The sequence below is a fragment of the Nerophis ophidion genome, linkage group LG17 (genome assembly GCF_033978795.1).
Source record: "Nerophis ophidion isolate RoL-2023_Sa linkage group LG17, RoL_Noph_v1.0, whole genome shotgun sequence".
Taxonomy (NCBI): Eukaryota; Metazoa; Chordata; class Actinopteri; order Syngnathiformes; family Syngnathidae; genus Nerophis; species Nerophis ophidion.
The window spans coordinates 49412404-49430014 of record NC_084627.1 but is presented as its reverse complement, the minus strand read 5'-3'; the positions used below and the strand labels follow the sequence as shown (position 1 = coordinate 49430014).

Genomic DNA, 17611 nt, shown 5'->3' with positions numbered 1-17611 from the left:
TGAATGCTCCAGGACACCAAAACCTTTTTGGACAATTCCATGCTTCCAACATTCTGGGAAGAGTTTGGAGCGGGCCTTTTCCTCTTCCAACATGACGGTGCACCAGTGCACAAAGCAAGGTCCATAAAGACATGGATGACAGAGTCTGGTGTGAATGAACTTGACTGGCTTGCACAGAGTCCTGACCTGAACCTGATAAACATTTTAGGATGAATTAGAAGAAAGACAGCGAGCCAGGCCTTCTCCACCAACACCAGTATGTGACCTCACCAATGGGCTTTTGGTAGAATGGTGGAAAAATTCCTATAAACACACCCCGCGACCTTGTGGACAGCATTCCCAGAAGAGTTGAAGCTGTAATAGCTGTTGACTTTGGAATATTTAGGAGCGAGAACATTTCACGACTGGATTTGTTGCACAGGTGGCCTCCTATGACAGTTCCACGCTGGAAATCACTGAGTTACTGAGAGCGGCCCATTCTTTCACAAATGTTTGTAGAAACAGACAAAGTGCTTCACTTTCTACACCTGTGGCCGCGCCAAATGTGTAGGACACCTGATTCTCATTATTTGGATTGGGTGGCCAAGTACTTTTGGCAATTGAGTGTAAGTGTTCTACTACCTTTATAAAACAACAGACAATTAAAATGATCCCATTAAACAATCAAAAGAGGAGTGCAGCAGAAGGGTACAAAATAGAAACAAAACCAGATCATTTTGTTTTAAAAAAAAAAAAAAGAGTTTTGCTTTGTTTTATTTTCAGACGTTCCGTCTTCATACCCTTGATGTAGCAACACAACAACATCCGTGGGATTGTGATGTGCTTAGAGGGGATTAATAGTGATTGCTGTGGCGGTGTTCAACCTACTAAACCCCTGGAGCCTTAGCTCACAGATGGGCCAAAACAGTCTGCCGGGGCCACAAACGACACATACATATTTCCATGGAGCATCTCCAGCTGTTTCACGGCGCAATCACTACAACTTATTTTTCTTATGCTTCTGTTCCACAATGTGGTGCCATCTCCTTCAGTTGAGGAATCATTGTGATTCCTCGGGAGAAAATCCGCACCGTAACACAACAGAACAAATAACCAGAAACCCTTGCAGCACTAACTCTTCCGGGACGCTACAAATCTCCAGTAATGATTCCCGGGCGCGGCACCGCTGCTGCTCACTGCTCCCCTCACCTCCCAGGGGGTGATCAAGGGTGATGGGTCAAATGCAGAGAATAATTTCGCCACACCTAGTGTGTGTGTGACAATCATTGCTACTTTAACTTTAACTTTACTTTAATTTGTGTGTGTGTGACAATCATTGCTACTTTAACTTTACTTTAATTTGTGTGTGTGTGACAATCATTGCTACTTTAACTTTAACTTTACTTTAATTTGTGTGTGTGTGACAATCATTGCTACTTTAACTTTAACTTTACTTTAATTTACACCCCCCGCTACCACCAAACCCCCCACAGGCTCTAAGTACAGAATTGACGCACACCCTGAGGTGGAAATGCAAATCTTGACCCACGTTATAATACTTGATAGCCTAATATAGGAATTATGAAGCAATAGCACCAAAGTACTTATACTAAGGCTTAGGTGTCAAAGTCAAGGCCTGCGAATGAATTATCTATGGCCCCCGGGATGATATTAGATTAGTATTAGATCCGGCCCGCAGGTCACTGCAGCTTGCTGCTGTTTTGCACTCCATTTCCCACAATGCAACAGTAGCCTATGAACTCATTGGAGCGTCGCAAGTGGGCCTCGGCTTCATTATTCACCAGCATTCAGAGTAGATATCAACTTTCTGTAACCCCCTATCCCCAATAATGGCTAAACGGAAAGTGGACGGTGAGAACAGGGGGTTTCAAGCCAGGTGGGCTTGAACAAAATAATATAATCTAAGAAGGCACTATGAAACGTCTAAGAAAGACAAAGACGTGATTATGGGCACGGAACAAAGGCTACAGAAGGTGGAAGAATTAAAACGAGGTCTTAAGTCCCGGCAGGCTCTGTTCACAAAAGCCACATTTCATTTCATTTTTATTTACCTCATTCATTGATGTGCATTTAGAACGATAAATAATTATATCACAATCATACAATTTAAATTCACACAATTCCTGAGAAGGAGCAGGATGAAGAAAATCTTATAATTTCCTGCCCCCTTTGACATGATACATTATCTTACTTCATGAATATCATTTAAGCCGACACATATATCCAAATGTGATGAAACAATCAAAAACAAAAAACACAAGAAAAACACAAGTGAAATACTTCATAAAGTATAAACCAAACCAAGAAAATAATAGTAATAATATAATATACACCTCACGGAATGATACAGAGCAAATACAAAACCAGACAAAAAATAAGTAAAATAATAAATAAAAAACTAAATGTGAAGTGAAGTGAATTATATTTATATAGCGCTTTTCTCTAGTGACTCAAAGCGCTTTAGTAACATATTTAAACCAGTGTGGGTGGCATTGGGAGAAGGTGGGTAAAGTGTCTTGCCCAAGGACACAACGGCAGTGACTAGGATGGCAGAAGCTGGGCTCGAACCTGCAACCCTCAAGTTGCTGGCACGGCCACTCTACCAACCAAGCTATACCGCCTTGTGTTGAGCAATGTCAGCAAGATTTATCTGCGAGCCAGATGCAGTCATCAAAAGAGCCACAGGTTCCCTACCCCTGCTTTAAAGCATAACCAAGCATACATGACTATAGCTCTTGTCTCAAAGTAGGTGTACTGTGACCACCTGTCACATCACACCCTGACTTATTTAGACTTTTTAGCTGTTTTCCTGTGTGTAGTTTTACTTCTTGTCTTGGGCTCCCAGTTTGGCATTTTTTCCTGTTTTGTTGGTATTTTCTGTCCCAGTTTCATGTCTTCTTTTGAACGATATTTCCTGTATCTACAAACCCCGTTTCCATAAACACTTATGGCTGTCCATATGATCTTATTGTTCTATATTTATATATTTTTTTCAATTGGAATATATTTTCACAGTTTTTTATCTCGTAAAGAGAATTCCACAATTTTACCCCCACCACTGATGTACACATTTGTTTTAGAGTTGTCCTTGAATATTGTTGTTTAAAATGACCTTTTCTTCTATGCTCTGTATTCTCAGAAGTGATGACAAACATTTTTTGTAAATTTGCTGGTAATGTTTTACTTCTAGCCTTAAACATGACACACAATGTCTGTAGCTTTACTAGCTCCTGTAGTTTCAATAGTCCAGAGTTAATAAATAAAATGTTAGTGTGTTTTAAGTAATCTACTTTATGAATAATCCTTATAGCTCTTTTCTGTAATAATACAATGCCTTTATGTTCACAATGCTATGGTGTCATTTTGATAACTGACACCATGTTTGATTATAACTGCAACATTTGAATGATGATAAATGAATGTGTTGTGGCAGTATGCGGATTTCACCAACGCGGCGGTTTGTGGAAACAATCGGTTTGCTTTTCCAAACACTTTGAATAAACTGCCAACGTTAGAATGCTAAACATGAAGTGCTTGAAGTTTAATGGCTTCGTAAAAAAACACTGAGACAAAGTTCATTGTGTTCTTCATGGTGTTTTTGAAACTGCACCAATTTTTTTCCTCTGCATTTTTAACTTACGTCAAGCGTTTTGCCCAAAAGACCTCCCTGCTAGTGGCCTAGTGGTCAGCCCTGAGATGGGTAGGTTGTGAGTCATACCAAAGACTATAAAAATTAGAGCCATTACTTCCCTGCTTGGCACTCAGCATCAAGGGTTGGAATTGGGGGTTAAATCACCCACCGCTGCTGCTCACTACCCCCCTCACCTCCCAGGGGGTGAGCAAGGGTCAAATGCAGGGAACAATTTCCTTACAACTATTTTCAGAATGTACTTGTTCTATTTTTAGCCAAAGTAAGACAAAGAAAAGAATCTGAAGTTGTCTTTATTTTTAAGTTATTACGCCATGATTTTACCAGTCCGGCCGGCGTGAGAATAGATGTTCCTTCATGCGGTTCTTGAGTTAAACAGAGTTTGACAAACCAACTAGGGTGACTGTCACCTCTACAATTAAAGCATTTCTTGTCCGGTCAGTTTGTTTGTGAGCAGTGGAAAGTTGGAGAGAGAAAGTAAAAGTGTTTTCTGGGTGCTTTCCCCTAGTCACACAAGCTCGTCATTTGCATGACATTATACCTACAAGTACTACAACAGCCTGAGGGCAATAAACGATTGAGCCTAAATGACGGAAACTGATGATTATCTACAAACTCCGTTTCCGTATGAGTTGGGAAATTGTGTTAGATGTAAATACAAACAGAATACAATGATTTGCAAATCCTTTTCAAGCCATATTCAGTTGAATATGCTACAAAGACAACATATCTGATGTTCAAACTCAAACTTTATTTTTTTTTTGCAAATAATAATTAACTTAGAATTTCATGGCTGCAACATGTGCCAAAGTAGTTGGGAAAGGGCATGTTCACCACTGTGTTACATCACCTTTTCTTTTAACAACACTCAATAAACGTTTGAGAACTGAGGAAACTAATTGTTGAAGCTTTGAAAGTGGAATTCTTTCCCATTCTTGTTTTATGCAGAGCTTCAGTCGTTCAACAGTCCGGGGTCTCCGCTGTCCTATTTTACGCTTCATAATGCGCCACACAGTTTCCATGGGAGACAGGTTTGGACTGCAGGCGGGCCAGGAAAGTACCCGCGCTCTTTTTTTCACGAAGCCACGCTGTTGTAACACGTGCTGAATGTGGCTTGGCAATGTCTTGCTGAAATAAGCAGGGGCGTCCATGAAAAAGACGAGGCTTATATGGCAACATATGTTGTTCCAAAACCTGTATGTACCTTTCAGCATTAATGGTGCCTTCACAGATGTGCAAGTTACCCATGCCTTGGGCACTAATTCACCGCAGAACCATCACAGATGCTGGCTTTTCAACTTTGCGTTGATAACAGTCTGGATGGTTCGCTTCCCTTTAGGTCCGGATGACACAGTGTTGAATATTTCCCAAAACAATTTGAAAAGTGGACTCGTCAGACCACAGAAGACTTTTCCACTTTGCATCAGTCCATCTTAGATGATCTCGGGCCCAGAGAAGCCGGCGGGGTTTCTGGATGTTGTTGATAAATGGCTTTCGCTTTGCATAGTAGAGCTTTAACTTGCACTTGCACATGTAGCGACAAACTGTATTTAGTGACAGTGGTTTTCTGAAGTGTTCCTGAGCCCAAGTGGTGATATCCTTTAGAGATTGATGTCGGTTTTTGATAAAGTGCCGTCTGAGGGATCGAAGGTCACGGTCATTCAATGTTGGTTTCCGGCCATGCCGCTTACGTGGAGTGATTTCTCCAGATTCTCTGAACATTTTGATGATATTATGGAGCGTAGATGTTGAAATCCCTAAATTTCTTGCAATTGCACTTTGAGAAAGGTTGTTCTTAAACTGTTAGACTATTTGCTCACACAGTTGTGGACAAAGGGGTGTACCTCGCCCCATCCTTTCTTTTTATAGCCAATCATGGCACCCACCTGTTCCCAATTAGCCTGCACACCTGTGGGATGTTCCAAATAAGTGTTTGATGAGCATTCCTCAACTTTATCAGTATTTATTGCCACCTTTCCCAACTTCTTTGTCACGTGTTGCTGGCATCAAATTCTAAAGTTAATGATTATTTGCGAAAAAAAATAATGTTTATCAGTTTGAACATCAAATATGTTGTCTTTGTAGCATATTCAACTGAATATGGCTTGAAAAGGATTTGCAAATCATTGTATTCTGTTTATATTTACATCTAACACAATTTGCCAACTCATATGGAAACGGGGTTTGTAATAAGGCTTTTAAATTATTGCGACTCAAAACAATTTTTGCTCCAATATGGCTCTTTTAACAAGTTACAGTACACACTTTTGGTCAAATTATGCATTCATAATAGCAGATATTAGAGACATATATTGCACCAGGCCTAGATTCTATCCCAGATCTGGGCAAATTAAGGCCCGGAGGGTATTATGTGGCTCGATAAGTATTTCAATCTGCAACTTTTTCTAAATCACATTTAGCCTTTAAGCTTTTTTATTTCACTTTTGTTTATGTTTTTGTTTAATATTATTTTTAGAATGTGCCGTGGGCCTTTTAAATAGTTGTGGGCCGCAAATGGCTTCCGGGCCACACTTTTGACACCCCTGCTATAGAAAATAAAAAATTAAATCTGATAGATCTATGGATAAAAATCAGAGCCTGGCGACGCATGCACGTTTATCATAACTCTCTCGCTCTCTCTGTCTCTGCCCCTCCCTCACCAATGTTGCTGCGTGCACAATTTGTTTGGTTTTTAACCCCTTCTTAACCCTGAACGTACATTGAAAATACACGCAACCCTAACTTAAAATGCCGGACATTTAAGGCATTTAAGAAACTCCACCCGGACAGCCCCACAAAAGAGGACATGTCCGGTGAACAGAGGAGGTATGGTCAGTCTATCGTAGCCCGGTCGCTGCTAGCATGCCGTGTGTTGTGCATTGTTTACACAACGTGGGGTACGCTACTTAATATGTTCGTGTGGAAACTCGTTCGGTACACCTCCGTACTAAACCGAAACCCCCGTACCGAAACGGTTCAATACAAATACAAATACCGTTACACCCCTACTAATTAGTTACTATGGTAATGTGAGTCACAGCAGCTCAGACGAGGCACCAAGCAGTGTGAGTGGGGAGCGTTTCCACAGAGTGTTTCAAAAGAGGCCAGCCTGAAATGTGGGTGTCAGGGACAGACGCGGAAGGAGATTTTTTACAACAAAGTTTTAAAACTTAGTGATGTATCAGATATATTAAAGACCCATTCCACCCCGGGCACAGCCACCTGGAACTACTACCCTCAGGCAGACGCTACAGGGTGCTAAAAGCGAGCACCAATAGACTAAAAAACAGCTTTTACCCAAGAGCCATAGTAGCATTAAACAGGCACTGAGTGAGCACAATATGTCCATCATGTCCTCATGTGTAATGTTTACATTTTTTTCTATTTTTTCGGACTACAATGTGCAATAATGTTATATGTATGTGTGTATATATGTTCATATGCATGCAGATATGCATCTGTGTGGATATATATACGTATACATAGATACATCTGTCATCTCTATCTTTTTTTTTTTTACTATTTATACTACCGTATTGTATATGCACCTTAGGAGGATCTGCTCCAATTTCGTTGTTCTTTGAACCTGTTCATTGCAATAATGACAATAAAACTCTATTCTATTCTATATCAGATTGTAGGTAATTTTTCTTTTACCCTTTGCGTTCATATTTTGCTGTGTTTGATATATGTTTGTTGCATTTCGCTTGATTGTAAAATATGTCGATGGAGCGGGGGGGTGACGTTCATATGATGTAGATAATCAGTGTTTCATCGTTCATAAAATCCCACACTCTTTATTTTCATGTACATTCTGGGTGTCTCATTCAGTAAAAAAAAATCTAATTCCATTCCGTTTAAGGCGGTCTGTCATAACTTTTTTAGCATTCAATCAGACATTATTGTGATTCTTTTAATTAGTGTTCATAAAAATGGATATACCGGCCCCAAAGACACATTTTTTTTCTCTAAATTTGGCCCCCGAAGTGAAAATAAGGCCTGATCTATCCCCGTACCTCCTCCATATGATTGGGTTTGACCTTGGAATATTTATGGGCTAAAATATCTGGAATATTATTTGTAAAGTCAGACATTACTGAGTTTTGAATATCAGTTTCAGTTTATCCGGATTCGACGTCTCCCAAACTCATCCAAGCAGGTCAAGCACAACCTAGTCGATTAATTTATTGATTAGGAGATGTGTCTTAAATCTGTTGTCCACGTAGTGAAATTTGACTTAATAGTCAAATAGAAAAGATGTCAGGAAGCTCACTCCTCCAGAATGAAAAGCTGTATTCCAAATATAAGGAAAGCAATGTTTTTACAGGATAACTAGAACAGGAAGTGACGCCAGACTTCCCTAATGCTGCCGGCAGTAGTGCACTTCCGCTGTGTGCTGCTTGTTGGATGTGATCGGGTGGAGGCGCAGAAGGGAGAGAGCAACAGATGGCCAGAGGATTACACCTTCTATCTCTAAGCTTTCTCTCTGCCTCACTGCCTCGTTCTCATATAATTCCACTACTCTGCTGCTCCACACACTAAAACACTCTGCATGCTTTTCTATCGTTTGTAGTCTTTGCATGGCCAACCCTTTATCAAAACATTTGCATACATCTTGACACTTGCCGTCATTTGCAGACCAGTCGGGTGCATGCAGGTGTGAAAAGAAAAATCAATCAAATCTTACATTGCATTAGAAGTTTTAAAAGACCCAGACTCTGTGACATCATGAGAGGAGGACACTGAGTGTGTTTATTTAACAGTGGAATAGACTGAACGCAGTGAGCCCTCCCATCAGTTATTCACAATCTTTGTCTTTGTGGGCGGAGAGCTGGGGGCAACAGCTTAACAGGAAGCACAACCAGCCTTACAATTCGCGACTCGCTAATGAGTACCGTATTTTTCCGACTCTAAGGTGCACTTAAAATCCTTTAATTTCCTAAAAATCGACAGTGTGCCTTATAACCCGGTGCGCCTAATGTACGACATAAGTCTGGTTGTGCTTACCGACCTCCAAGCTATATTATTTGGTGCATATTGTAACACATAAGAGATAAACTGCAAGATGGTAAACAACACCAAAACTTGAAATGTTCCAATGAAAATATAGAACATTACAAACGGCGTTCAAAAATCTGTCAAAATGTTTTTAGTACGACTCGGGTAAGCTATGAAGCCGCACCGCTTGATGGATTGTCGGCGCATTAAACATACGAGTATTATTATGGTGTGTGTATAAGGACCACAAAATGGCACCTATTAGCAGACATTATCTTGTGTTTTGTTTCGCAATTTTATGCAAAACCAACTTTTTTTTACCTGCTGCTACCTGCTGATGTGTATTTGTGATCTGCATAAGTTCTGAAAATTTGCATGCCTCCGCCATTGTAGTCCGAGTCAACAATATAGTCGCTATGCTTCTTCTTTTTCTCTACCATCTTTTTGTGGCATTCATCTTCCGCTCTTGCTATTTCTAATATAATCAATCAATCAATCAATGTTTACTTATATAGCCCTAAATCACTAATGTCTCAAAGGGCTGCACAAACCACAACACAAATATAAAGTAGCCTAAAGTTCTTACTTATTTCTGTAATTAGTTCTTAGAGGCTTCTCTCTCTCTCTCTCTCTCCACACACACACACACACACACACACATATATATATATATATATATATATATATATATATATATATATATATATATATATATATATATATATATATATATATATATATATATATATATTTGTAGTGAGTCTTATTCTGCGTTGTGTAGTTTTTTATAAGTAGGAGACGCTCCACCATTCCGTCATTTCATCCTTTATTAGACACCTTTGTTGGAAACATGAAACACATACACAGGTCTCTACTTTTCTGGCGGAGTGATACCTCATCATCAAAAGTCCGATAGAAGAGTAAGTAAATAACAGTCATTCATATAAAAGTAATAATTTAAATTACAATAACAAAAACGTTTTATCACAAAAAAATAATAATAATACACAAATCCACATACCTTTGTTGGAAACATGAAACACATACACAGGTCTCTACTTTTCTGGCGGAGTGATACCTGCGTAAATACCATGTGTAATTATGACCAAACATTTTAAACATTCGACGCTCTAATACTTACTTAACAAAATTGTGCATAAAAAATTACTTAAAACCACACATCACTTATACCTACAACATTAATGTTTTAACTTTTAAAGTAATATGAAAGTTTAGAAATAATATTTACACAAGAAACACAGAGCAATGAAGAACTATTACCTAATCAAAAAGTCCGATAGAAGCGGAAGTAAATATCCGAAAAAAACGCAGTCACTTCCTGCAACGGACATCCGGTTCTTCAAAATAAAACCAATACTTCAAAATAAAACATAACACCCTGTCTCGTTCATAATATAGCGCAACAACATTACACTATTACATTTACACACACACACAGCCATTAAATTCCGAGTTAATTATTTGCAAACAAAAATTAAGTTTATGAGTTTGAACATCAAATATCTTGTCTTTGTCGTGCATTCAACTGAATATGGGTTGAAAAGGATTTGCAAATCATTGTATCGACCCCAAAAAGGGAATAAGCGGTAGGAAATGGATGGATGTATGGGATGTATTCAGTTTATATTTACATCTAACACAATTTCCCAACTCATATGGAAACGGGGTTTGAATATACCTGTATATGTATATATACCTATATATATATATATATATATATATATATATATATATATAGATAGATAGATAAATAGATACCCCCCACCCCCGAGTTAAAATAACTGCCTAGGCTTGCACTAGATAGAGCTTGCGTAACGTATCACAGCTTGAGAATATTACAGAGTGAGGAAGTTTACCTTGACCCAAATCAGGGTGGCCTACATTTTCGTTTTCATCACCGTTGTTTAAACAGGACTAGCAACTGGTAGCTTTTTTGGGGGGGGCGAAGCAGCTCCTTTTGACAAAACAACGGCAAAGTATTCGCCTCAGGTGCGTAGATTCAGACACAGAGGTCATCATTCATTAAAAGGGAGGAATTTCCAGTAAAATGTGGTTCACAATAATCACTACTTAAAGTGACGGTGACAATTAGTCGTAACTCTCAGGGCGTTGCAGAATGGATGTTATTTGTTAAGTGCACATACTGAGGGCAACACCCAGGATTCACACCTCCAGTATTGTGCGCCCACTCAGCTCTCCCGCTGTTAGACAGTAGAATCTCCACCACTTGTTGTGGGAAACCACTTGTCTGTTAAGTAAAGGCATCATCGCCATGGCGATGGAGCATTTCCACTAGCAATAAATAAGCAACATTGTCAAGCGGTGTTATCAGGGGATGAGTCACAACATCAGATAAACATACTGCTCCAGTTCAAGCAACCTCTTTGCTGTGGTCCTTGGCTGCAGAACACTTTTGACCTTTCATTTGCCTTTCCAAAAAGTACTAAATTACCAAAGATTGCCATAAAATAACTTGATCGTGATGTTGAATATTTACAAAACCCGAAACCATTGAAGTTGGCACGTTATCCATCCATCCATTTTCAACTGCTTATTCCCTTTGGGGTCACGGGGGGTGCTGGTGCCTATCTCAGCTACGATATGGTGGAAGGCGGCATACACTCTGGACAAGTTGCCACCTCATCACAGGTTGGCACGTTGTGTAATTCCTAAATAAAAATCGCCCTATCCTTGTTTGTGAATGACTGAGCATTTCACGGAAGCTGTTTTTATACGCAATCATGGCACCCACCTGTTCCCAATTAGCCTGCACACCTGTGGGATGTTCCAAATAAGTGTTTGATGAGCATTCCTCAACTTTCTCAGTCCTTTTTGCCACTTGTGTCAGCTTTTTTAAAACATATTGAATTCCAAATAAGCTACTATTTGCAAATAATAAAACCATTCTCAAGTTGGAAGGTCAAGTATCTTGTCTTTGCAGTCTATTCAATTGAATAGAAGTTGAAAAGGATTTGCAAATCATTGTATTCTGTTTTTATTTCCCATTTACACAACGTGCCAACTTAATTGGTTTTGGGTTTTGTAGGCGCATGTTGCACAATCTCAGCAGGAGTTCAGTCAGTAACGACTTGCTTTTGAGTCCACGTTCAATAGGAAAAAAGAAGGGTTATGTATTTTTTTTTAGGGGATTCATATAAGGATTTCTGTTTGTTTTTTTTTTTCGTTTTTTTTAAAAAGGATGCCATGAATTACCAGTTGACCTTACAGATTTAAAAAAAAACAAAAACAAAAAAAAAACAGCTTAGCTGACTCCTATCAGGAATGGATTATCATCCCTACATTTTGCTGCATTTCACAACACGACAATATAACAAATAATAATATAAACAAGTTGAAAAACAACAATTTAAAAGTCCAATTCATCCCAAACTCCTTCAATATTTAACTTTTGAACAAAACTTTCAAAACTCTGTCAGAAGTAGATCAAATTGCAAAGCAGTGGGCTTGTTGTCACAAAATTGGGTATTGCATAATGTACTTTAGTAACGGCAAAAGAGGCTTCATCAGGATTTTGTCGTGTGTGTGTGTGTGTGTGTGTGTGTGTGTGTGTGTGTGTGTGTGTGTGTGTGTGTGTGTGTGTGTCTTGCTTTTGGTCTATTTAATTCGAAAAAACAAAAACACCGTAGCACACCAGCAACTAAGAAACAAATGTAAATTAAATATGGAGCAATCACATAAACGCTGCGAGATACAAAGAAAAAGAAAAGTCCTGCAAATACCAAAAACACAGACAAACAACTGCATGAGAGAAATGCTGTGGGTTCACAGAAGATAACAAGAGTTAGCCAGACCTCATTAATATCTACATTAATGATGGCATATCTTTGGTAAATACTTGACTGTAAAGTATTACAATATCATACAGCAATCCGTTCTTGTCCAGCTAATGACTGCGCAAACATCTTGTTGAAGCATTTCTCTCATGCGGTTGTTTTTGGGGCTTTGTATGTATTTTCGGATTTTGCAGCATTTGATTTGTTTTTTGCAGCATTTTTCCTTTGCATTTGTTTTATGATGTTTCAATAATTTCTGTGTTTTGACTTTCAAGCATTTGGATTAGGGTGTGTGTGTCTTGCTTTTGGTCCATTTAATTCTAAAAAACAAAAACACCGTAGCACACCAGCAACTAAGAAACAAATGTAAATTAAATATGGAGCAATCACATAAACGCTGCGAGATACAAAGAAAAAGAAAAGTCCTGCAAATACCAAAAACACAGACAAACAACTGCATGAGAGAAATGCTGTGGGTTCACAGAAGATAACAAGAGTTAGCCAGACCTCATTTATATCTACATTAATGATTGTATATCTTTGGTAAATACTTGACTGTAAAGTATTATAATATTATACAGCAATCTGTTCTTGTCCAGCTAATGATTGTGCAAACATCTTGTTGTAGCATTTCTCTCATGCGGTTGTTTTTGGGGCTTTGTATGTATTTTCGGATTTTGCAGCATTTGATTTGTTTTTTGCAGCATTTTTCCTTTGCATTTGTTTTATGATGTTTCAATAATTTCTGTGTTTTAACTTTTAAGCATTCTGATTAGGGCATGGGTGTCAAACTCAAGGCCCAGGGGCCACATCTGGCCCGCAAACACCTGGAAATGATAAAGTGTCAAGAAAGTACTAAATATGTTCTCACTAAATATAATTTTTTTTATTTTATTTTGACAGAAAAAATATATTTAATGCTTGAAATTGCCTACCTTTTCAGCGTTAATAGTATCCATTTTGCAACAAATATTACAGTATATTATCATACTTTCCAAACATGTTTTTGTCTAAATAAAAATAAATAAAAAATACTTAACTTTACCGCAAACCACCCATCAATTTAACAAAAATAACAGTAAGTTTTACGCTGTTATTTACAGCATATTACTGTAAATTGAAAAAAATTACTACTGTTTTTTGCATTAAAATTACGTTGACTGATCTGCCAGTTTTTGACCGTAAAATCTACGGTTGTTGTTTTTAACGACGTATTACTGTAAATGGGAAGATGGAACAGTTGTTTTTATGGTAGAAAAACTGGCAGCTAAGTTGCCAGAATTATAAAAAAAAATACTGGTACAGTTTTTCCATTCACAATATAATGTTGTAAAAAACAATGTAAATTGAAAACAAATATTCTGTCAACTAATGTGATAGCAAAATGACTTATACTTGTTTAAATAGATGATGTTCTTTGAACTGGGTACCAAAGGTTTTTTATTAGGTTTAAGAATGTGACACTTAACAAGAGATCTATTATCTGATCAAGCTCTGTCTCCTGTGTCTTTGATGTAACATGTGGACTTTTGTTGACCCCCCCCCCCCCCCTTCTAGGCAAACGACACCCTCTCCTTCTTCACAGGACTTTGGGTATTCATTCCACTGGTGTACTGTATGTAAACGAGCATGGAGGGTGGGACTTCTGAGAATGTATAATTGTCATGTCAAATTCTAAAGGGGTTCGAACAAGCTGGAATGAACGGATGTGTTGTTCTGGTTTGGTCTCGCTTTGCAAAGCTTGTTGTTATTTGTTTGTTACTTTAATAAATCATTTTAAAGCTATTTGTCACTAAAGGATCTCTTTAAGAAATTTCCACGACACTAAGCTGCCAGCTTTTTCCGTAAACCCTCCACCCCCTAAAAATAAAAACAGTGGTACTGTTTTTCCATTTACAGTAAAATCGTGCAAAAATGTAAAAAAATAAACACTATATTTTTTAAAGTAAAATTTTGTAAATGTAAAGATTTTACTGAAATCGACAGTCTACTTAAAATAATTTGTATAATTAATAATGACATGCAGATCGGTGCGGCGTCTCCAGTAATGCGGATGTTGTACCGATCCGTTGTGGTGAAGAAGGAGCTGAGCCGGAAGGTAAAGCGCTCAACTTACCGGTCCATCTACGTTCCCATCCTCACCTATGGTCATGAGCTTTGGGTTATGACCGAAAGGATAAGATCACGGGTACAAGCGGCCAAAATGAGTTTCCTCCTCTCCCTTAGACATAGGGTGAGAAGCTCTGCCATCCGGGAGGAACTCAAAGTAAAGCCGCTGCTCCTCCACATGGAGAGAAGCCAGATGAGGTGGTTTGGGCATCTGGTCAGGATGCCACCCGAACGCCTCCCTGGGGAGGTGTTTAGGGCACGTTTAACCGGTAGGAGGCCACGGGGAAGACCCAGGACATGTTGGGAAGACTATGTCTCCTGGCTGGCCTGGGAACGCCTCGGGATCCCACGTGAAGAGCTGGACGAAGTGGCTGGGGAGAGGGAAGTCTGGGCTTCCCTGCTTAGGCTGCTGCCCCCGCGACCTGACCTCGGATAAGCGGAAGAAGATGGATGGAATTCATAATGAAATCCAGAGGAAAAATTTAAATATTATTTACTGTTCCATTCTACCATGAATTGATGAAGGTGGACCCCGACTTAAACAAGTTGAAAAACTTATTCTGGTGATACCATTTAGTGGTCAATTGTACGGAATATGTACTGTACTGTGCAATCTACTAATGAAAGTCTCAATCAATCAATGTTACTGAAATTAACGAAAACCAGTTTGACATCCCTGGATAAGGGCAATCAATTATTTTAGTAATCAATTCATCTATTAATTTGTCTGAATAATCTTGAATTGGACAAAACTTACTTTATAATCTCAATGTGTATTACAGGGTTTCTTTCAACAATGTTTCTGCTTCACAAACCTTCATTCATTTTTCTAATAAATGCACATTCTCCACATTCAAATGAGACTTTTAAAAAGTGTGCACACAGATCTCAGCACCCATACATCATCACTGTGGTGCGATATTGCAGCGGCTGGGCGGAAACTATGTCTGCCTATTTGAAGTTTTGGCAACGAAGCTGACAGCTTTTTTCGTAAACCCCTTCTCCCAAAAAACAGTGGTACTGTTTGTTCATTTAACATACAATATTATAAAAAATATATTTACAGTAACATTTTGTAAGTGTAATAATGCCACACTTCTCTTTTGTAAGGTAAATCTGCACAGCCGACACAGGCATCTACAGCAAGAATATTTTTTGCCTGAGTAGCTGGACAGGACAAAAAATATATATAATAAAGTTCTTTGTGGTACTCGTAAAGTGTCAAAGTAAGCTAAAAAGTAACAGGAAGCATCAGTAAACAAGTGAGTGCATCTTCCTTGCCTTTGTCAAGGATGACAAGTGCATTTTGACTAAATATTTTAAAGCAGTGTTTTTCAACCACGAGTGTACCGTGAGATATTGTCTGCTGTGCCATGGGAGATTATGTAATTTCACCTAATTCGGTTAAAAAATATTTTTTGCAAACCAGCAATAATCATTCGCAAATGTGCCGTTGTTGAGTGTCTGTGCTGTCTCGAGATCCGTGTGATACTCTTCCATGGCAGCAGGTAGCTAATCGCTTTGTAAGATGACAGGAACATGGTTTGTCGCGATCACAAAATGCAAATGACAGCGGGACTCAGCGTGCAGGTAAAAAGGTACGTAACGCTTAAACCAAAAATATACAAAAGGCATCGAAGTTTAGGGATGGTCATGCAAAAAAAAATGCTAAAACTGAACTGGCAGCAAAGTGAACAAAAACAGAATGCTGGACGACTGCAAAGACTAACAGCGTGTGGAGCAGCAGATGGCGTCCACAAAGTACATCCGAACATGACATGACAATCAGCAACAAAATAGGAGCGGCAAAACAAGAACTAAAAAAAATACATATAGGAAAACACCAAAATAAGACACGGCGTGACGCGTTTTAAAGGGAGCACTATAAAAATCGGATCTGTTAAGCTCAGAATGACACATAAACAAAGAATATAGAACTACTTCTCAATCAACAGATGCTATGGAAGCCTCACCAGAATAGGAACAATGGCAACTGTCTGAAAAATGTATTAACATTTGCTTTTAAACTAATAAAAAAATAAGCTCCACTTACCTCTGACACACAGTAAGGACATGGCAACCTGCTAGTTGCAGCAACAACTTGCTAGTTCCAGCAACAACCTGCTACTTTCACTCACTTTGGTGTGAATTGAACAAGTGTGGCAGCATGCTAAGATCTAAATAATCACTTTGAAACTCGATAAGGCCTTCCTATTTGGGGAGTTAAAGGTGGTTTCCTGAAGCCGGGTCGGGGCAGAGAGCCTCCGGACACACACACGCCATGATTGCAACTACATGGAAGCTTTTCTTGCCTGCTGTCAACCTGAGGGCACGGGAGGCGGGGACGGGGGAAATCACTACTTGTGATTGACGTCTGCTTTGGCCAATAGGAATCTAGGATTTACAAAAAAGGCGCGGCCACACAAATAAATCTGACCAATCACTGATAGGAATGGTTTTGTGGGACAGGTGACGCAGACAAGAGAGACACGTAAAGTGGAATATAATTGTATTAAAAAAAAACAAAAAATGAAAAGGAATTTTACCTTTGCAACAATTTTACCTTTGCAACCTCATCATAACATTGGCTTTGTTTTTTTTGCGCCTTTAAAAAAATAATAAGAAATGTACTTTAAAACGCTTTCCACCTTTAACAACCAAAAAGCTATGAAAACTATGATGCTGTGCTCCAAATTTGGATTACTTATGGCTTTACACACACACACACACGCACGCACACACACATTTATATATGTATATATATATATATATATATATATATATATATGTATTATATATATATATATATATATATATATATATATATATATATATATATATATACAGAAACAGCTCTGTAGAGATGAAGTAGTCTTGTGATTTTTCCCACACCTACACATTTTATATATATATATATATATATATATATATGTGTGTGTGTGTGTGTCTGTGTGTGTGTGTGTGTGTATATATATATGTGTATATATACATATATACAGTATATATATATATGTGTGTATATATGTATGTATATATATAT

At 38.4% G+C, this 17611-nt stretch overlaps 1 protein-coding gene across 12 annotated transcripts in view; it reads right to left on the bottom strand.

The window, feature by feature from the left end:
* Window positions 1-16891, bottom strand: part of LOC133536514 (protein unc-13 homolog B-like) — a 122072-nt gene extending 105181 nt beyond the window's left edge. For 10 of the 12 annotated variants that reach the window (XM_061877096.1, XM_061877101.1, XM_061877097.1 and 7 more), the window contains exon 1: window positions 16625-16891. In XM_061877096.1, the coding sequence (XP_061733080.1) occupies window positions 16625-16646 (22 nt within the window). In that variant the 5' untranslated portion in view covers window positions 16647-16891. The remainder of the gene's footprint in view (window positions 1-16624) is intronic. The other 2 variants (XM_061877107.1, XM_061877108.1) reach the window with 1 other exon arrangement.
* Window positions 16892-17611: the final 720 nt, after the last annotated feature.